The 21880-nt window shown below is 38.7% G+C and overlaps 1 protein-coding gene across 5 annotated transcripts in view; it reads right to left on the bottom strand.

Moving 5' to 3' along the window:
- The window catches only part of TMC1 (transmembrane channel like 1), a 387623-nt gene that overhangs the window by 113135 nt on the left and 252608 nt on the right, over positions 1–21880 (bottom strand). For 4 of the 5 annotated variants that reach the window (XM_067744161.1, XM_067744158.1, XM_067744157.1 and 1 more), the window contains one exon: positions 19758–19920. The exons of the other annotated variant lie outside the window; for it this stretch is intronic. In XM_067744161.1, the coding sequence (XP_067600262.1) occupies positions 19758–19773 (16 nt within the window). In that variant the 5' untranslated portion in view covers positions 19774–19920. The remainder of the gene's footprint in view (positions 1–19757; positions 19921–21880) is intronic. 5 annotated transcript variants of the gene reach the window in all.

Here is a 21880-nt window from a genome sequence, read left to right on the forward strand (position 1 = left end):
TTTTCTTTCATTTCAGGAAGTGCAGTCTAGCTAGAAGACAGGCTATGCACAAATAAAATAGTTGGTGTAAGGTGGAATGTAAGTACCCTGATACTTAATGTCAAAAATAAGAGCTAAGAAAGAGGAAGCATCCCAGGGAACTGAAATGGTCAGAGCAAGGTGCATAAAAAAGGTAGACTCACACTGAGTCTCCAGATGTAAAGAGATTGGAAATCACTCCCATCCTAACAAGAAAAAGCTGAACAAACTGAAAATCAATAACTCTTCTATGATCTGTCAGAGAATCGAGGTCACAGGGCAAACTGTTGTCCCCCCCAAATTAGAGACAGAGACAGGCAAATACAGAGAACTGCAACTTACCAGCCCAAAACCCTACAAGCAGAAACCCCTGTAGGAACTGTTACTGGGTAGAAAATTCTACACGTAATTGACAAATTGGTGAAGGCTCCCTGTGAACAATTCTTTTTTTTTTTTTTTTTTTTTTGTGATGAGCTGAGCAGCCTCACTTTGACATTAATGTATCATATCTCATCCTCTGCCAAAATTTTTTCTTTTTTTTTTTTTTTAACATCTTTATTGGAGTATAATTGCTTTACAATGGTATGTTAGTTTCAGCTTCACAACAAAATGAATCAGTTATATATATACATATATTTCCATATCTCTTCCCGCTTGCGTCTCCCTCCCTCCCACCCTCCCTATCCCACCCCTCCAGGCAGTCACAAAGCACCGAGCTGATCTCCCTGTGCTATGCGGCTGCTTCCCACTAGCTAACTACCTTACGTTTGGTAGTGTATATATGTCCATGCCTCTTTATCACTTTGTCACCGTTTACCCTTCCCCCTCCCCATAGCCTCAAGTCCATTCTCTAGTAAGTCTGTGTCTTTATTCCTGTTTCACCCCTAGGTTTTTCATGACATTTTTTTTTTTTAAATTCCATATATATGTGTTAGCATACGGTATTTGTCTCTCTCTTTCTGACTTACTTCACTCTGTATGACAGACTCTAGGTCTATCCACCTCATTACAAATAGCTCAATTTCGTCTCTTTTTATGGCTGAGTAATATTCCATTGTATATATGTGCCACATCTTCTTTATCCATTCATCTGATGATGGACACTTAGGTTGTTTCCATCTCTGGGCTATTGTAAATAGAGCTGCAATGAACATTTTGGTACATGACTCTTTTTTAATTATGGTTTTCTCAGGGTATATGCCCAGTAGTGGGATTGCTGGGTCATATGGTAGTTCTATTTGTAGCTTTTTAAGGAACCTCCATACTGTTCTCCACAGTGGCTGTATCAATTTACATTCCCACCAACAGTGTAAGAGGGTTCCCTTTTCTCCACACCCTCTCCAGCATTTATTGTTTCTAGATTTTTTGATGATGGCCATTCTGACTGGTGTGAGATGATATCTCATTGTAGTTTTGATTTGCATTTCTCTAATGATTAGTGATGTTGAGCATTCTTTCATGTGTTTGTTGGCACTCTGTATATCTTCTTTGGAGAAATGTCTATTTAGGTCTTCTGCCCATTTTTGGATTGGGTTGTTTGTTTTTTTGTTATTAAGCTGCATGAGCTGCTTATAAATTTTGGAGATTAATCCTTTGTCAGTTGCTTCATTTGAAATATTTTCTCCCATTCTGAGGGTTGTCTTTTGGTCTTCTTTATGGTTTCCTTTGCTGCGCAAAAGCTTTTAAGTTTCATTAGGTCCCATTTGTTTACTTTTGTTTTTATTTCCATTTCTCTAGGAGGTGGGTCAAAAAGGACCTTGCTGTGATTTATGTCATAGAGTGTTCTGCCTATGTTTTCCTCTAAGAGTTTGATAGTTTCTGGCCTTACATTTAGGTCTTTAATCCATTTTGAGCTTATTTTTGTGTATGGTGTTAGGGAGTGATCTAATCTCATACTTTTACATGTACCTGTCCAGTTTTCCCAGCACCACTTATTGAAGAGGCTGTCCTTTCTCCACTGTACATTTCTGCCTCCTTTGTCATAGATAAGGTGACCCTATGTGCGTGGGTTTATCTCTGGGCTTTCTATCCTGTTCCATTGATCTATCTTTCTGTTTTTGTGCCAGTACCATACAGTCTTGATAACTGTAGCTTTGTAGTATAGTCTGAAGTCTGGGAGCCTGATTCCTCCAGTTCCTTCTTTCGTTCTCAAGATTGCTTTGGCTATTCGGGGTCTTTTGTGTTTCCATACAAATTGCAAAATTTTTTGTTCTAGTTCTGTGAAAAATGCCAGTGGTAGTTTGATAGGGATTGCATTGAATCTATAGATTGCTTTGGGTAGTAGAGTCATTTTCACAATGTTGATTCTTCCAATCCAAGAACATGGTATATCTCTCCATCTATTTGTATCATCTTTAATTTCTTTCATCAGTGTCTTATAATTTTCTGCATACAGATCTTTTGTCTCCTTAGGTAGGTTTATTCCTAGATATTTTATTCTTTTTGTTGCAATGGTAAATGGGAGTGTTTTCTTGATTTCACTTTCAGATTTTTCATCATTAGTATATAGGAATGCCAGAGATTTCTGTGCATTAATTTTGTATCCTGCCACTTTACCAAATTCATTGATTAGCTCTAGTAGTTTTCTGGTAGCATCTTTAGGGTTCTCTATGTATAGGATCATGTCATCTGCAAACAGTGACAGCTTTACTTCTTCTTTTCCGATTTGGATTCCTTTTATTTCCTTTTCTTCTCTGATTGCTGTGGCTAAAACTTCCAAAACTATGTTGAATAAGAGTGGTGAGAGTGGACAACCTTGTCTTGTTCCTGATCTTAGTGGAAATGCTTTCAGTTTTTCACCATTGAGGACGATGTTTGCTGTGGGCTTGTCATATATGGCCTTTATTATGTTGAGGAAAGTTCCCTCTATGCCTACTTTCTGCAGGGTTTTTATCATAAATGGGTGTTGAATTTTGTCAAAAGCTTTCTCTGCATCTATTGAGATGATCATATGGTTTTTCTCCTTCAGTTTGTTAATATGGTTTATCACATTGATAGATTTGCGTATATTGAAGAATCCTTGCATTCCTGGAATAAACCCCACTTGATCATGGTGTATGATCCTTTTAATGTGCTGTTGGATTCTGTTTGCTAGTATTTTGTTGAGGATTTTTGCATCTATGTTCATCAGTGATATTGGCCTGTAGTTTTCTTTCTTTGTGACATCCTTTTCTGGTTTTGGTATCAAGGTGATGGTGGCCTCGTAGAAGGAGTTTGGGAGTGTTCCTCCCTCTGCTATATTTTGGAAGAGTTTGAGAAGGATAGGTGTTAGCTCTTCTCTAAATGTTTGATAGAATTCGCCTGTGAAGCCATCTGGTCCTGGGCTTTTGTTTGTTGGAAGATTTTTAATCACAGTTTCAATTTCAGTGCTTGTGATTGGTCTGTTCATATTTTCTATTTCTTCCTGATTCAGTCTTGGCAGGTTGTGCATTTCTAAGAATTTGTCCATTTCTTCCACGTTGTCCATTTTATTGGCATAGAGTTGCTTGTAGTAATCTCTCATGATCTCTTTTATTTCTGCAGTGTCAGTTGTTACTTCTCCTTTTTCATTTCTAATTCTATTGATTTGAGTCTTCTCCCTTTTTTTCTTGATGAGCCTGGCCTAGTGGTTTATCTATTTTGTTTATCTTCTCAAAGAACCAGCTTTTAGTTTTATTGATGTTTGCTATTGTTTCCTTAATTTCTTTTTCATTTATTTCTGATCTGATTTTTATGATTTCTTTCCTTCTGCTAGCTTTGGGGTTTTTTTGTTCTTCTTTCTCTAATTGCTTGAGGTGCAAGGTTAGGTTGTTTATTCGAGATGTTTCCTGCTTCTTAAGGTGGGCTTGTATTGCTATAAACTTCCCCCTTAGAACTGCTTTTGCTGCATCCCACAGGTTTTGGCTCGTTGTGTTTCCATTGTCATTTGTTTCTAGGTATTTTTTGATTTCCTCTTTGATTTCTTCAGTGATCACTTCATTATTAAGTAGTGTATTGTTTAGCCTCCATGTGTTTGTATTTTTTACAGATCTTTTCCTGTAATTGATATCTAGTCTCATGGCGTTGTGGTCAGAAAAGATACTTGATACAATTTCAATTTTCTTAAATTTACCAAGGCTTGATTTGTGACCCAAGATATGATCTATCCTGGAGAATGTTCCATGAGCACTTGAGAAAAATGTGTATTCTGTTGTTTTTGGATGGAATGTCCTATAAATATCAATTAACTCCATCTCGTTTAATGTATCATTTAAAGCTTGTGTTTCCTTATTTATTTTCATTTTGGATGATCTGTCCATTGGTGAAAGTGGGGTGTTAAAGTCCCCTACTATGAATGTGTTACTGTCAATTTCCCCTTTTATGGTTGTCAGTATTTGCCTTATGTATTGAGGTGCACCTATGTTGGGTGCATAAATATTTACAATTGTTATATCTTCCTCTTGGATCGATCCCTTGATCATTATGTAGTGTCCTTCTTTGTCTCTTCTAATAGTCTTTGTTTTAAAGTCTATTTTGTCTGATATGAGAATTGCTACTCCAGCTTTCTTTTGGTTTCCATTTGCATGAAATACCTTTTTCCATCCCCTTACTTTCAGTCTGTATGTGTCTCTAGGTCTGAAGTGGGTCTCTTGTAGACAGCAAATATATGGGTCTTGTTTTTGTATCCATTCAGCCAATCTGTGTCTTTTGGTGGGAGCATTTAGTCCATTTACATTTAAGGTAATTATCGATATGTGTGTTCCTATTCCCATTTTCCTAATTGTTTTGGGTTTGTTATTGTAGGTCCTTTCCTTCTTTTGTGTTTCTTGCCTAGAGAAGTTCCTTTAGCAGTTGTTGTAGAGCTGGTTTGGTGGTGCCGAACTCTCTCAGTTTTTGCTTGTCTGTAAAGGTTTTAATTTCTCCATCAAATCTGAATGAGATCCTTGCTGGGTAGAGTATCTTGGTTGCAGGTTTTTCTCCTTCAACACTTTCAATATGTCCTGCCACTCCCTTCTGGCTTGCAGAGTTTCTGCTGAAAGATCAGCTGTTAACCTTATGGGGATTCCCTTGTGTGTTATTTGTTGTTTTTCCCTTGCTGCTTTTAATATGTTTTCTTTGTATTTAATTTTTGACAGTTTGATTAATATGTGTCTTGGCGTATTTCTCCTTGGATTTATCCTGTATGGGACTCTCTGTGCTTCCTGGACTTGATTAACTATTTCCTTTCCCATATTAGGGAAGTTTTCAACTATAATCTCTTCAAATATTTTCTCAGTCCCTTTCTTTTTCTCTTCTTCTTCTGGAACCCCTATAATTCGAATGTTGGTGCGTTTAATGTTGTCCCAGAGGTCTCTGAGACTGTCCTCAGTTCTTTTCATTCTTTTTTCTTTATTCTGCTCTGCAGTAGTTATTTCCACTATTTTATCTTCCAGGTCACTTATCTGTTCTTCTGCCTCAGTTATTCTGCTATTGATCCCATCTAGAGTACTTTTAATTTCATTTATTGTGTTGTTCATCGTTGCTTGTTTCATCTTTAGTTCTTCTAGGTCCTTGTTAACTGATTCTTGCAATTTGTCCATTCTATTGTCCATTCTATCTCCAAGATTTCGGATCAACCTTACTATCATTATTCTGAATTCTTTTTCAGGTAGACTGCCTATTTCCTCTTCATTTGTTAGGTCTGGTGGGTTTTTATCTTGCTCCTTCATCTGCTGTGTGTTTTTCTGTCTTTTCATTTTGCTTATCTTACTGTGTTTGGGGTCTCCTTTTTGCAGGCTAAAGGCTCGTAGTTCCTGTTGTTTTTTATGTCTGTCCCCAGTGGCTAAGGTTGGTTCAGTGGGTTGTGTAGGCTTCCTGGTGGAGGGTACTACTACCTGTGTTCTGGTGAATGAGGCTGGATCTTGTCTTTCTGGTGGGCAGGTCCACATCTGGTGGTGTGTTTTGGGGTGTCTGTAGACTTATTATGATTTTGGGCAGCCTCTCTGCTAATGGGTGGGGTTGTGTTCCTGTCTTGCTAGTTGTTTGGCATAGGATGTCCAGCACTGTAGCTTGCTGGTCGTTGAGTGAAGCTGGGTGCTGGCGTTGAGATGGAGATCTCTGGGAGATTTTTGCTGTTTGATATTATGTGCAGCTGGGAGGCCTCTTGTGGACCAGTGTCCTGAAGTTGGCTCTCCTGCCTCAGAGGCACAGCACTGACTCCTGGTTGCAGCACCAAGAGCCTTTCATCCACAGGGCTCCTTAATTTGGGATGATTCCTTGTCTATTCAGGTATTCCACAGATGCAGGGTATATCAAGTTGATTGTGGAGCTTTAATCCGCTGCTTCTGAGGCTGCTGGGAGAGATTTCCCTTTCTCTTCTTTGTTCTCACAGTTCCCAGGGGCTCAGCTTTGGATTTGGCCCCGCCTGTGCGTGTAGGTCGCCAGAGGGCGTCTGTTCTTTGATCAGACAGGACGGGGTTAAAGGAGCCGCTGATTCGGAGGCTGTGGCTCACCGAGGCCGGGGGGTAGGGAGGGTCACGGAGTGCGGGGCGGGCCTGCAGCGGCAGAGGCCGGCTTGACGCTGCAGCCTGAGGCGCGCCGTGCGCTCTCCCGGGGGAGCCGTCCCTGGATCCCGGGACCCTGGCAGTGGCGGGCTGCACAGGCTCCCCGGAAGGGCGTGTGGCTAGTGACCTGTGTTCGCACACAGGCCTCCTGGCGGCGGCAGCAGCGGCCTTAGCGTCCCATGTCCGTCTCTGGGCTCCGCACTTTTAGCCGCGGCTCGCGCCCGTCCCTGGAGCTCTCTCAAGCAGCGTTCTTAATCCCCTCTCCTCGTGCACCAGGAAACAAAGAGGGACGTAAAAGTCTCTTGCCTCTTTGGCAGGTCCAGACCCCTCCCCGGACTCTCTCCCGGCCAGCCGCGGCGCACCAACGCCCTGCAGGCTGTGTTCACGCCGCCAACCTCCCCTGTGAACAATTCTGAGAGTTAAACTGAATCTCTAAAAAAGAATTAGAATTGGTAAAGAGGAACTTACAGCCCCGGTGAGGTAAACAGAGGATGGGGGATGGAATTTATAACAATAGGTGCTGTTACCTGTAAAAAATGAATAAATAGAAACCTCAATTAAATAGAGTTGGGAGGCCAGAAGGGGGAGCTCTCACACCCTGTGACCAAAACAGAGCACAACAGGAAGAAGACAGATTCCTTTCCTAGCACAGACTCAGCCAGTGAAAAGCCATGGACTCTTGGCTTACTAAAGCCCTTTCAATTTCCTTTCCTATTTTGTTTTTAATAATTTTTATTGGAGTATAGTTGATTTACAATGCTGTGTTAGTTTCAGGTGCACACCAAAGTGAATCAGTTATACATGTACATATATCCACTCCTTTTTAGATTCTTTTCCCATATAGGTCATTACAGAGTATTGCATAGAGTTCCCTGTGCTATACAGTAGATCCTTATTAGTTATCTATTATATATACATTAGTGTACATATCTCAATCCCAATCTCCCAGTTTATCCCTCCCCCTGCTCCTTTCTAAAAAAGCATTCTCCTTCCCTTCCATGCAGGTACTTGTACATGGCTCACCATGGTTGCAGACCCCTAATTGCAATTCTCTGCTGATCCCCAATAAACCCATCTTTCCTGGAGAAATATCTGGCAGTCTGTTTCAACTCAACATACCTGACTATATTACCGCTAAGCAATTGAAAAATTACAGGGATTAAAAATGTCCAGAGTCCACAGAGAAACCCAGTGGTCGTTGTGTTATTGTCCCAATGTTTAAACAGATTAAGTGGGTAAGTCCATTTACATATAGTGGGTTGTATATATGTTTGCCTTTACTCCCAAGATCTAACTACACATGGTAGTGAAGAAATTTTATAAGGTACTAACCCACAACACAAAGGGAAAGAAGGAATATCAGCAGATGAGCGATCTCTACAACATTTAGAAAACGAGAAAACAGAGAAGTCTGGTGTATCCACGCAAAGGAGTGTAGTGCATGTGCATTTTTATAGTGAATGTGTGGCAACTAAGAGGAAGGAAGCTGACTTACACTGCAGAATCCAAGGGATTAGACCTTAGAGGCTGGAGGAAGAACATAGGGTAGAAAAGTGCCCTAACTTGAAAGTCAACACGGGAAATTTTCTTTGCCATGCCACCTCACTGAGGTTGCAAGAGCAACTAGACAGATGGAGAAATCGAAAACTGCCAGGTGTTTCTCCTTGGTGCCTGGCAAACCGTAGCACTCAGTAAATATTTGTAGCATGATCGAGTGAAGTGAATAAATGAATGAATGAACCAATCCACCAATGAACGATAGGGATATAACACAGTAACTTCCTTCCAGTCTCAGACTTACCACATTTCCCCCTGAGTCTTGCTTGGGGCCTTTCCTATACCCTTCCAAGAGGAAGAAAGATCATGAGCCCAGCCTCAGGAAGGAGGAGACACTGGCCATGGAGGGAACAGAGAAGAGCTCTGCCCAAAGAGATCAGGGCTGCTTCCTTAGGGCTCTTCCCTTACTTCCTTAGAAAAGATCCTGTGTTTTCCTTAACTCTATCTCTTGTGCCTCTACATATCAAAGCACTTTTTAAAGTAGCTACTGTAAATTTTTCCTCTTGAAATTTTTTTAACATCTTTATTGGAGTATAATTGCTTTACAATGGTGTGTTAGTTTCTGCTTTATAACAAAGTGAATCAGTTATACATATACATATGTTCCCATGTCTCTTCCCTCTTGCGTCTCCCTCCCTCCCACTCTCCCTATCCCACCCCTCCAGGCGGTCACAAAGCACCGAGCTGACCTCCCTGTGCTATGCGGCTGCTTCCCACTAGCTATCTACCTTACGTTTGGTAGTGTATATATATTTTAATTTCCTGTCTTCCCACTACAGCATTTGTGCGGTCCAGCAGCTCTGCTCCTCATATAACCCCAGCCCCCTCCATGCAAGGGAAATGTCACTGCAAGGGGATGGAGAGGAACCATGGCAGGGAACTGCAGGCTGTGTTCCCACTTCTGCACACCATTATACAGACCATTCCATTCCTCTTCACAGAGAAACCAATGCCTCTTTCTCATGAGTGGGATAATTTTCCCTCCTAGTGGTCCATGCTGATAGCTCACAAACATCTAGCACCCTCACCTACATCTACACACAGACAAGGAGAAGTTTAGAGGGGAGCAAAAAGCTGGACAGATTTTTTTAGATGAACCAAATGATTGAAAGTCTATTAGATTAATCTCAAAGTCTATAAACTAAGGTGGCATCATGGTGTCAAAGGTAACATTCAGGTCTCCTGACCCACAGCCTGAGTCACCAGCTGCCAAACTCGTGGATTCCAAAGAGGAGCTTGCAGTGGTTTATTTCAGTTCACAGGTGCTTCCACCCAACTCCTCCCAGGTCACTGAATGCAGCGTTAACGCACCCTGGATTTGATATTCTGTGTGTGAATATCTTTGCACCACCTTCTATAACAACCTATCTAAATAAGTCACCAAGTCTAAAAATAGACCTACTTCCTTAAGTTCTGCCTTTGATGCCATATAACCTACCAAGGAAAATAGTATCAGAGGCCAACCTCCTTTTCTAACACGCCCTGCAAGCAGGAGCTAAGAACAAGGAGTGGGGTCCTAGACTACACTCATGTCTTCTTACACCTACCTTAAAGTGGGTCTCAGGAGGTGTCTTATAAAGCCTAGGATCACTCTACTCACTCTCCATGTACCTATTCATAGTACAGTCAACCGATCACTCAATAAATATTTACTAAGTCTTACTATTCTTGTGGCAGTAGAAGATACATGGTATTAAAAGTCAGCCATGCCCCTGCTTTCCCGTATCTTCCAGTGTAATCAGTGATATGATACATTCTGACATTTCTGAAAGAGTCCTGATTACAAATATTTTGCTAGCCATGATATTTTGTTGCAGAATTTTCTATATTTAAAAAAAGTAACACATTTAAAAATATATAGCCTATTAAATGAGCACACTTTCATATTATTAGAACAAAAGAAAACAAAACCTTTGAGTGTTATTAAACATCAAAACATAAAAGACGAGATCTGACACATGCAAAGCTTTCTAAAGAGATAGAATGGCTCCCAGGGCATAATAAGTAGCCAAAATAATGTCATCGATGTACTTGAAAAACAAAAGCAGTCGGAAGAGAGGAATTGGTCGGAAAAAGAGGCACAGAAAGTGGGAAGCCAAAAAGGAAGTGATGTTAGTGCTTATTAAGCATTATCAGGTGGAAAGAGATCCATATTCTGGAGAAGACAAGCCATTCTAACGTCTTTGCTCTTTGTTTTTGTTTTTTTGTCCTGCCGGCAAAACTGGAATGTTCCATCAGACCTGGCTGAAATATCCCTCAAGTCTTTCAACCTACCCTGGCACTGAGCATGGGCTCTCCAAGCAACATTTGCATTAGAATCTGGCTCCCCATGTAGATTTTCTTTAGGGTAATAACGGCTGGCCAGCAAACATTAACTGTCAGTGAGTTTAGCAGCAAGCCAATTGACTCACCTCGTCCTTGAACTTTTTCAACCTAAGAAAATAAACTTAATTTCATAAGTTTGTAAAATATACACACACATATATATATATATATATATATATATATATATATATATATATATATATATATATATATATGAAGTGCACAAATTGGAAAAAAATGATCTGGCTAGTGTGTCAATATTTGGTCTGGAAAAAGTGGTAACTATCCGTATTAGGAACATAAATACCTTCTTCACTCCAAAGCACTTGAAGAAGAGTGACGTTAATGATGCATACTTAATGCCACAGGAAGTATGAAGAGGAAGAAATTATGTTTTACTGAAGAAATCCAGGAAAGCATCACAGAGGAGGTGGGAATCACCTGAGCCTTGAAGATGGGCAGGGTGATGATAGGAAAAGATGGAGAGGGGCTAAGGTGATTACTTCAGTAAAATAACATATAGAAGTTGGAAAATGTGCTGGGCATGCAGGGAATGGAGAGTGGGTCAAATGCATTAAATATGAACTTAAAGTAAGAGGAAGTTCAAATAGCAGGAGACCCTGACATACTGGTTTGGGAAATCTAAACGTCACATGGAAACAATGCGAAACCATCTAAGCTTTCTGATGAAGGATGAGACAGAATGGAATGATACTCTAGGAATTAGGCAAGGTCTGAAAAAATATGAGCCATGGCAGAAAACTAAAAAGCACTCCTTTACCTACCAATAATTTACATTCTTGTGTAAAAATAATGTATTGATATTTTCCATCCAGATACCCGAATGAAAATCAAATGAAAGCAAGCTAAAAAGAAAAGTGGAGGACAGAGTTTACAGTACTGGATCCTAGATCACAATGGTATTATTATAATATGGGGAAGCCACAGGAGGGCACAAATCTTTGGCCACTTCATAATTTTGACTGGAACTTGCAAGTATATCCTGCCATTATTTTCTAAGTATTCTGTGGGAGGTTAGCATTACCAATATGTATCTATACTGAAATCTTTTATGTGGAGTCAGAGAAACTCTGGAACTATGAAAACCTGTTTGTGTATCTGGGGAGTTGGAACAGAAATAGAAAGGCAGGAAAACTTCTTTTTCCTTGAAACAAAAGTATTTTTTTAAAGGCAGATAGTATTGGGGGAGGAGATGCTATTGTATTAGTCACTGCCTCTCAAAAACCAGATATTTAAGAACTGAATTATTAACTTGAATGTAGTTCAGTAAGTTCAATGAAAAGGAAGTATATTTGAAGTTAGAGAATTCCATTTCACAAAATCACCATATTTTAAGGCTTGGGCTAATTGCAAGTTTAACTTTCACACAATATTAGCCGTGGAATGAAAAAAACAAAACAAAACGAACTACTCTTGCTGGGAAGACTGTTTAATTATTCATTACCCAGGAAATGTCACGGTGGTGCATAAATGAGGGACCCAATATTCAGACATTAAGCAGAAAGAAGATAGCATCAACATCAAGAGGGTAGGAAGGCCTCTTCAATTTACACAATGTGTAGATAATCCCCCCCCCCCCCCCCCCCCCCCGCCTTCAAGCAGAAAGGACAGACGTGAGGAATAGGACAGATAAACCATTAGCCTTCAGGTGTAGAAAAAGACATATAGCATCATGAAGTCATTCTCAGAGTTAAAAAGTAAAGATTGTGAACTCTCTGTCAAGATAATTAAGATTTCACAATTAGAGTTCCCAGGCAAGATCAGACCAGGAGCAGAATGGAGCACAGAAGGGTAGATGAGCCATACCAGCCTGAAAGAAATTCCTTAGCTGTCTTGATTAAAGCTTCTAACTGGTTCCCTTAAGAAAAAGAACTGGATATTTATATCAAAATCTACTGTGTGCCCTACTAACTATAACTATAGCTCACTTCAGTAAGCATAGATTATTTAATTAAAAATTAAATAAATGCTATCTTTAATCAGATTCCATCAGATCACTTTCCAGCCCTGGCTTTCAGGTAGATCCTGTAGCTTTCTGGTAATAAGTTATAAGAATCATCAGTTATAAGAATCACCTCACTTTGATAAGCCATAGTCATTTTCTGGTATCAAGGTATTAAAATACACAGTCCAGTCTAAGACTTGGTTAATGCATTCTCCTGAGGGCCTTTTGCAATACTCCCATAGGTATGACCCCAATATTTCACTCCACAGGCAGCCTCTGTATCTGTACAATCCTCATTCCAACAAGCAACCTTCTTGGATGAAGACTCATCAAAATCACTCAACCACTGTTACTTTCCACTGTATCTATTTGGCCAAGGAAGAATATATGAATTCTTGCCTTGATAAATGATGGAAATGTAAGTTGTTTTCAATAATTCTGTGTTTGTTTGTTTTGGGAGTATAATTGCTTTACAATGTTGTTTCTGCCACACAACAAAGTGAATCAGGCATACAACATGCTCCTGTTTGTGGGTACTACATATTATATACTATTAGCAGAAAATTGTCTAGGATAGAGAGTGAGAACTGGCTAGAAAGGAAGAAAGGAACAAGAAAGTTAATATTTATGGAAGACCTCCTATATATAAGTAAGCTGGACTAAAAGAGATGAAATGATTAGTTATAGTAAACAACCATCATTTTATTATCCCAGTTACTCTGCTTTTATGGGAACTTTCCTACTACCTCCCCAACATTTTCTGTGAATTGTATCCTGACATAGACATACACACATTTATTCACCCACATGGCTGAGAAAATGGAAGATTTAGGTACTCTTAGCCTCAGTCTTACCTGTCACGTCTACTACAAAAGAGAGAAAACCACATGCAACTGGAAAGAATGAAGTAGATTTGCAGAGGTAAAAGACAAAGAGAATTTCCTGAGTTTGCTATAGGGCTTCAGTCTCTGGTTCTAGCTGAGCCTGAGACTCAACTTCATTCTTCCTTTGGGCTCTGGGAATCCCCCCCACCAACCCCCCACTATATTTTAGCTTAGGCTAGCTAAGCTGGAATATGTTGTCTTTAACTAAATTGCCCTTAACTAACACACCCACTCAAGTTCTAAATCCTATAAGAAGTGAAGCAAGGATTCAAACCCAGGTCTGCATGATTCCAACATTTGTTCCACTCCCCACACTGCCAAGAGTTAATGATATGGTGTGGTGATAAGAGCAAGTACAGTTCTGCATAAACAGAACCGCAGCAGTCAGAACTTCAATCATCCAGACATACCCAGAACTGATCAGACTTGTATCTACGGAATGTTTCGGCTCCACAGCTAAGGGGTGATCTGGATAAACTGAAGAATGTTCACTAGAGAGCCATAGAAGAAGATTAAATAATTGGAAATGAGAAAAAGTGCATAGTATATATTGCCTCCACAATTCAATTGGTACTTCATATCCTGCACCCAAACATCTTTCTCGTAATGGTCTTACACTGCTTTTTAATATTTTCTATGTCTTTGTCTCATCTCTTCAAATAGGTTTTGAGCTTCTTCAAGTCAAGGAATATCTATTATACTTTTTGTTGTATTGTGTTAAACGAATTAAAATTAAAGAAGACAGCTTGTTCAAACACAAGAGAATAGAGGATAATTTAATAATAGTACTGGTAAATATGAATCTCTACATTGATGGGAACTGACTTTTTCCAATACCACAACAAGAAGAGGAGAAAGAATTCTCATATACTAATATGAGATATTTAAATTAGTGTTAGGGATAAATTTCCAAAATGAAGCAATTGTTGTAGCATGTGTCCAAGAGGAAAAGCCTTAGAGATTCAGCCTCTACATAGGGGTATTTTTTTTTGTCTAGGACAGTTTTGGTTTGGATCCTTTTTACTGTCTCACTAAATAATGATTTATGGACTTCATGCCCCTTCTTCAAGCCTTTCCAAGACCTATGAAGACATCAGACAAGAGTGGAACTTTATCTTTTTTTCCCCATTAAAATACACTACATGAATATACTTAGTATTTCTGAATATTGGCATATGGAACTCAAATACTAAAAATCTGTATCTTTAGTAAAAAAACATACCTGTTGAGTATTACCCCAAAGTAGAAAAATATATTTTGAAGGTATTTACCTTATATCATTTAAAAGTTATGGTAACTGAAGGAAATCCTCTAATACTCAAGCCAACGCATACTATAAATCCAGTATTGGAATTTTTGCTTCCAGCCACAATGAAGTAATTAGGAATGCATTAACGCTATTACCTTAAGCAGCTAGACATCCAGACAAAATATATGAAACACTCTTTTCAGACACTGCTCAACAGAAAGCTCAAAACAGTGATTCCTCAAAGAAGGAAAGCAAATGAGATGCACCCTGACATTGCCTGATCATTTTGTCTGAGGAGAGTTTCTAGGCTGCAACACAGGGAGGGGGAACCCAAACAGAGGCTTGTGGTCTCACTGAGTTAAGGAGAAACAGTTCTGATTTCACACACACACACACACACACAAACACACACAGAGGCGGGGGAGATGGCGAGCTCTAGATCTGTAGACAAATCTTTTCTAACGTTGGCTGAGTACTGATGTGTGCATACATGTGTGGTAACTACCAAGGCCAGGGAAAGGACACTAGAAAGGATGGGCAGAATAGTTTCTGAAGTTCACATGAGTCAGGAAAAGTTCGGATTTTCCAGCAGTCAGCGAGGAGAGACCTTGTAATTCAAGAAGCATTGGTTAGAGTCCTCAGAAAGTTATTGCCCAGACCAAATTAGCCCTGCTCTGAAAACAGCCTAACACAGCTTAAAACCAAGTCTCAAAAGCATCCAGCTAATTTAAAGTTAATTGCATCCCAGAAAATAATCCAACAATATTTAAAGGAATACAGAAAAATCCAGGACCCAAAAATGTAAAATTTAACATTTCCAACAGTGAATTTAAAAATCACCAGGTAAGCAAAGAAGCTGGGGAAATAATGCCTCCCGTCCAGAAGAACAATCAAATCAACTGTTAGAAACAGATCCAGTAAAGACCAGCATGATAGAATTAGCAGACAACAATAGTAAAACAGCTATTATAAATACACTCCACATGTTTAAGAGCATAATGAAAAAAATAAAAAATATTTAAAAAATACAAACCAAACTCTATAGATGAATAATACAGTATCTGAAATGTGAAATACATAGGATGGGATAAACAGTGGATAGATGTTGATGAAGAAAAGAACACCAAACCTGAAGACATCAATTTTATTCAAAATGAAACATAGAAGGAAAATAAGATTAAAAAATGAAAAGAACATTTGTGACTGTGAGATGATGGTAAACAGTCTAAAATATATGTAATTGGAGGGAAAGTCAGAAAAAAGTGAGGAAATAATGACCAAATTGTTTTAAATTTGATGGCAACTATAAACCAAATATCCAAAAATGTCAGCAAATTCCAAACAGAAAAAGAGATTAATAAAACTATACAAGGGCAGAGCATAAACAAATTGCTAAAATGAACACTAGTAATGGGAACATCTTAAAAGTAGACAAAGAAAAAGACATAAAGATAAGAATGATCACAGACTTCTCATCAGAAACTATGAAAGACAGAAACCTTTAAACACTAAAAGGAAAACAACCTAACAAACTAGAATTCTGTTTCCATTGAAAATACCCTTCAAAAACTAAGGTAAAGACTCTTTCAAACAAAAGTTGAGAGAATTCATTGCCAATAGGCCTGTTTTACAAAAAATATTAAAGGAAGTTATTCATGCAAAAGGAAAATGATACTAGATAGAGATCTGGATCCGAAATATGGAAGAAAAATCACTGGAAATGGTAAATATATTGATAAATATGAAAAACTTTTTCTAATTTTTCAAAATTTCTTTTAAAGATAACTGAGTGTTTAAAGCAAAAATGATGATAGACTGTGGAGTTTATAATATATGTGGAAATAAAATGTACAAAAACAATAACACGAAGTATAGGAGAGGGGAATAAAATTATACTGTAGTAATGCTATTAAAATATATGTAAAGTGGGGGCTTCCCTGGTGGCGCAGTGGTTGAGAGTCCTCTTGCCGATGCAGGGGACACGGGTTCGTGCCCCGGTCTGGGAAGATCCCACATGCTGCAGAGCGGCTGGGCCCGTGAGCCATGGCCGCTGAGCCTGTGCGTCCGGAGCCTGTGCTCCGCAACGGGAGGGGCCACAACAGTGAGAGGCCCGCGTACCGCAAAAAAAAAAAAAAAAAAAAAAAAATATATATATATATATATATATATATTATGTAAAGTGGAATACCATTATTTGAAGGTAGAATACTATAAGTTAAAGCTGTATACTGTTAACCCACTAAAATAGAATAACAACAAAAAAAGAGCTAATATACCAATAAAAAAGGAGATACAATGAAATAAAAAAACACTCCAAAAGAAATTAAAAGAATAAAGAACAAAGATATATGGGTTAAAAGAAATAAAATAGCATAAAACACATTAAACATCATTAGCCATTAGGGAAATGCAAATTAAAACCACAATAAGGTACTACTACACACTTTCCCCAAGGGCTAAAATTAAAAAGATGCACTTGCAATATCAACTTTTGGTGAGGATGTAGATCACTAGCACTGTCATGTATTGCTGGTGAAAGCACAAAATTATACAGCCACTTTGGAAAGTAATTTGGCAGATTCTTATGAAGTTAATCAAACACTTGCCACACAACCCAGCAATTCCAACTCACACATTCACACAAAGACACATACTCAAATGTTCATAGCAATTTTTTTTATAATAGCCCCAAATTAGAAACAACTCAAATGTTCATCAACAGGTGAGTGGATAAACAAACTGTGGTACGCCATACAATGGAATACTACCCAGCAATAAAAGGAGCACTACTGAAATGTGAATGAATCTAGAAAGTATTATGCTACATATAAGAAGCCAGACACAAAAGAGTACATACTGCATGTTTCCATTTACATGAAATTCTAGCAAACACAAGCTAATCTACAGTGACAAAAAGCAGATTAGGGGTTGCTTAGGTCTAGGGGTAGACTATATGGGAGGTGGGAGTAGAATGTGTGGATTTATGTCAAAGGGGCATACGGAGCATTTGGGGGAAGTAGAAATCTTGATCGTGGTGGTCATTATGGCATGTATACATTTGTCAAAACTTGCCAAAGTGTATATTTTAAATGTGTACAGTTTCTTGTGCACAAATTATACATCAATAACACTGTTTTTAAAAGTGGAATGAACAAAATGGAAATAAAACAGTGCCAACATTCTATCAGTCATAGGAATACTGCCCTTAGTCATCACTAATGGGCACTTCAGACCCAGGAAGTGCTGCCGACTTCAGAGAAATCCTGAAAGCAAAGGCCAAGCTGGAAACAAATACCTCAATGTTCCTAATTTTTAAAGGCCCTAAAGAACTTGTAAAGCAATGTTTCTGGCTCTGGTTTTGTTTTGATAATTATTCAGTACTGCCCCAAACACATTAATCTACAAATTCTTTGATAAGAACTCTGTCACATCACGTTCTTCCCAGAGCACATAAAAAGAATCAAATGAATTGTTTGTTGAATGCACCAATGAGTGACCAAATGAATAAATGAATGAATGAATAAAATAAATTTCTATGGGAATTAATATCCCAACACAGCCGTATATTATTTATCTCTTGTAGAAAATGCTACCTATCCATCTTTAAATATGATAAAATATCATTTATTTGAGCACCACAAATCTAGAATTTTGAAGAATCTGTATGAGCAGGGCTGAGTTTTATTTTTGCATTGTTGAAAAAAAATCATATGGCTAAGCAATAGTATAGAAACAAGGCGATGATTGCCACCTTTATTTTGTATGTTATATCAGAGTTTACAAATGGCTTTCACAAACATTAACTCATCTAAGCCATTTTGGACCACTATTTTACCAATAGGCAGTTTCTGTCTATAAATCACAATCTACTGATGCACTTAAAGAAAATTTCTGAGGGCTTTTCTAGTTAATCTGTTAATCTGTTTCAAACAATGATGAAAGAGAGAGGGTGGGGGAAAGATCTCAACATGTTACATTTTAATTACAATTCAGGATTAGCATCATTTTTACAAATGGTTAAGATAAGCCTGAGCAGCCTTACTGCAAGTTTTTGTAAAAACTGTTGGAGTTCTAAAGAGAGCCTGGCAATACCTTCACTACCAAAATAGCCTGAGGATCCCAGGTTGGAACACCCTAAAGGTGCTGAAGTTGAACATCTTATATAAAATTTGAACCCTACACTTATTAATGGAAAACCAATCCCACCTATTAAAAGCTAATATACAACTATGAGCTATTTCTAATAGCCTCTTTGGAAAAGTATGTTGAGCCTCAAAAGAAGTGGCTGGTTTTGTTTTTGTTTTCTAAAAGCAATGACCTGTTTTGATAATGATGCTCCTAAGACTGTCCAGATGTTTGAAGTCCATAAGATAACTGAGCATATTAAATAGGATACTGCTCAGATTCTCAAGACACAGGCCTGGATGACTTTAATAGATTATCTCTACATGAGATCTCTGTCTCCACTTTCCATTCTAAGATTAAATAAGTCAGCTAAAGGGATGACAGAGACCAAGGCCATTTGGATTAGAAGTTCTAGGCTGAAAAGCAAATATGCATTTCCAGGTTTTCCATATTTAAAATTTTTACCAGTTTGTCTTTTGGGGACTGAAATGAGGATGACAACAGATCCAAAGTAAGCTGCATTAGCATCACAAAATGACAACTGAATATGCCACCCACTATCTCCATAGTACTGAAAACGCACCCCTGTGACAAGTCACAGGTACCAAGAATGTTTCATCACATTGCTTCCCTTCACATAAATACCCCCCCCCATAGGGTTTTATGTCTCTCTTCTTAGCTTTCTCTGCCTTAATCCTCTTTCCTCTACTCTTCAGCTTGACTTAATTCAGAACTGTATCTAATTCACAAATTGAAGCAGGACAGGTCTCCCTCACAAACTCGGCCCACACACCAATCTGACGAGAGGTCACTGCTATGGACTAAACCCCAAGTAGGAGTTGCTGCACTGGAATATCAGTGTATTTTGCTTTCCCCCATTACCTTCTTAAATGAAAGAAAGGTAAGTTCAGGCACTTACTAGCTGGTGAAATCATACATCCATTAAAGAAAAGAAGTTGAAGAAATATTGAACCCTTCCCAATTTCTCAAGAAACAAAGGGACTCTCCCCACAGAAAAAATAGAAAGGGGAATGCCCCAAAGAGGAAACAAAAATTGTGAAACAAACTTTTCAAAGTGCCCAATCTCTAAGAAAGGTAGAGTATCCTACAACCAGGTCTTTATTTTGAAATACCTTTCTTGGGTGGCATCCTGGTGGTGTCCTGTCAGAACGTCTCGGCTGCCGGTTAACGTGAAGAAGGATGACAGGTTGAAGGGACAAATGTTTCAGGTCTGGTCCGGCACATGCACACAGTTCTGCCTGTTGCTGAAAGTGCTCCCTGGTGCCATTTCACAGTCTGAAACATAAGAAGGTACTAATTTCCTCACCATTAAATTTTCATGAATGTTTAGTTTGCCATTTAGGGATGGAGTACTCAGGTCAAAAGGGTTGTATGTGGGGCTCATGTCTGAAATAAAACTAAGCTGATCGTGGAAGTGGTATTCAAAGCAAATCTGGCTTCATTCCATTCTGTATGTGCTTGCCTGCCTCGTTTTAAATACCTTCCATTCTAGGGTTTTATCCTAAATACATGCACAGAGGGCAGTGTAAGGGAAAGCACTTTTAGAAAAGTGAGAAATACTGACCACTAAGCAGACTCTGTAAATTAAATGAGTAAATAAAGAAGATACTCCTATGTGTGGAGTTCAGGTTTAAGCAGCAAAGCCACAGCGCATTCAGTTTAGCTGTCAATCTCAATGTGGGGAAACTCGGAGATACTGTGTTCATTTTCTCAAATTCTCTGAAAATAAAACTTGCTATAACAGGAAACTTATTTTCTGGGAAGTTTAAAAAAATTTTTTTTTCTATTAACACTTCTCAAAGGAAGGTAGTAATCCTTGCTTTAAAATGGTAAACAAAAAAGATTTCCATCACTGAAAAGAAAGGGACAAAAAGTGCTGAAATCTAATGTTGCAAAAGAGGCTGCCTTTGGAGAGGGAGAACATGGGCATTCTCTGGTTACTTCAGTGATAGCCGCTGACCTTGGCAAGAGGAAACACTGTTTCGAAATGGATCCTGGTGGCACATTACACCAAGGCAGCTTTTGGCTTCACAGATGGATTTGTGCACAGATCTGACCCTTCTAGAATATAAAGCCTACTACATAGACTTTAGCTAAAGTAGTGTGTAGCACACCTGGAATTATGGTTTAAAACAAAGCTCTGTACAGTGATGCTCACTTAGCTTTTTCCTATTCTGGACATTAGATCTCAACTGTAATAGTAAGATAGGATATAGCTGATACAAGTACTTACATTTAAAGATTTATAATGAAAGTTATGTGGTTCTTTAACTTGGGAATTTATAAGGAAATTAAGAAGTTTTGTTGCAAATTGTTGGACCTGTAATCTAGAGTGAGAACAGTATGTAATTTAATTTATATTAACTTTAAAAATACGTAAAATAACTCTAAATTCTATTCTAACAAAAACCATAATAAACTTATAAATAAATTAACATGATGTTCTTCAAGCTTTCTGTCCAAAAAATTATAAAAACAATACTAAACAAAAGATTAAACACAGAAACCAACAAAGAAACATAGATTAATTCACGCATGTTAAAATTTAAAATTTCTATTCATCGAAAGATGTTTCAAAGAAATTAAAGTAGAAAATACTTACAACTCACACAACACTTCATAAAAGTATAAAAAACAAAGAACTTCTACTTATCAACAAGAAGAAAATCAGCACCCCCAAAAGGGAAATAAATGGCAAAAGATTTGAACAAATATTACACATAGGAAGATCTAAAACCTAATAAAAATGAACAAAACGAGAATTTGTCAATACAGTTAGAGGGACGAGGGGAAGATGGCGGAAGAGTAAGGTGCGGAGATCACCTTCCTCCCCACAGATACACCAGAAATACATCTACACGTGGAACAACTCCTACAGAACACCTACTGAAGGCTGGCAGAAGACCTCAGACCTCCCAAAAGGCAAGAAACTCCCCACGTACCTAGGTAGGGCAAAAGAAAAAAGAATAAACAGAGACAAAAGAATAGGGACGGGACCTGCACCAGTGGGAGGGAGCCGTGAAGGAGGAAAGGTTTCCACACACTAGGAAGCCCCTTTGCGGGAGGAGACTGTGGGTGGCGGGAGGGAAGCTTCGGGGCCACAGAGAAGAGCACAGCAACAGGGGTGCAGAGGGCAAAGCGGAGAGATTCCCATACGAAGGATCGAGGATCGGTGCCAACCGGCACTCACCAGCCCGAGAGGCTTGTCTGCTCACCCGCCGGGGCGGGCGAGGGC

This window comes from Pseudorca crassidens, chromosome 7, assembly GCF_039906515.1.
Source record: "Pseudorca crassidens isolate mPseCra1 chromosome 7, mPseCra1.hap1, whole genome shotgun sequence".
In the NCBI taxonomy this organism is placed as follows: domain Eukaryota; kingdom Metazoa; phylum Chordata; class Mammalia; order Artiodactyla; family Delphinidae; genus Pseudorca; species Pseudorca crassidens.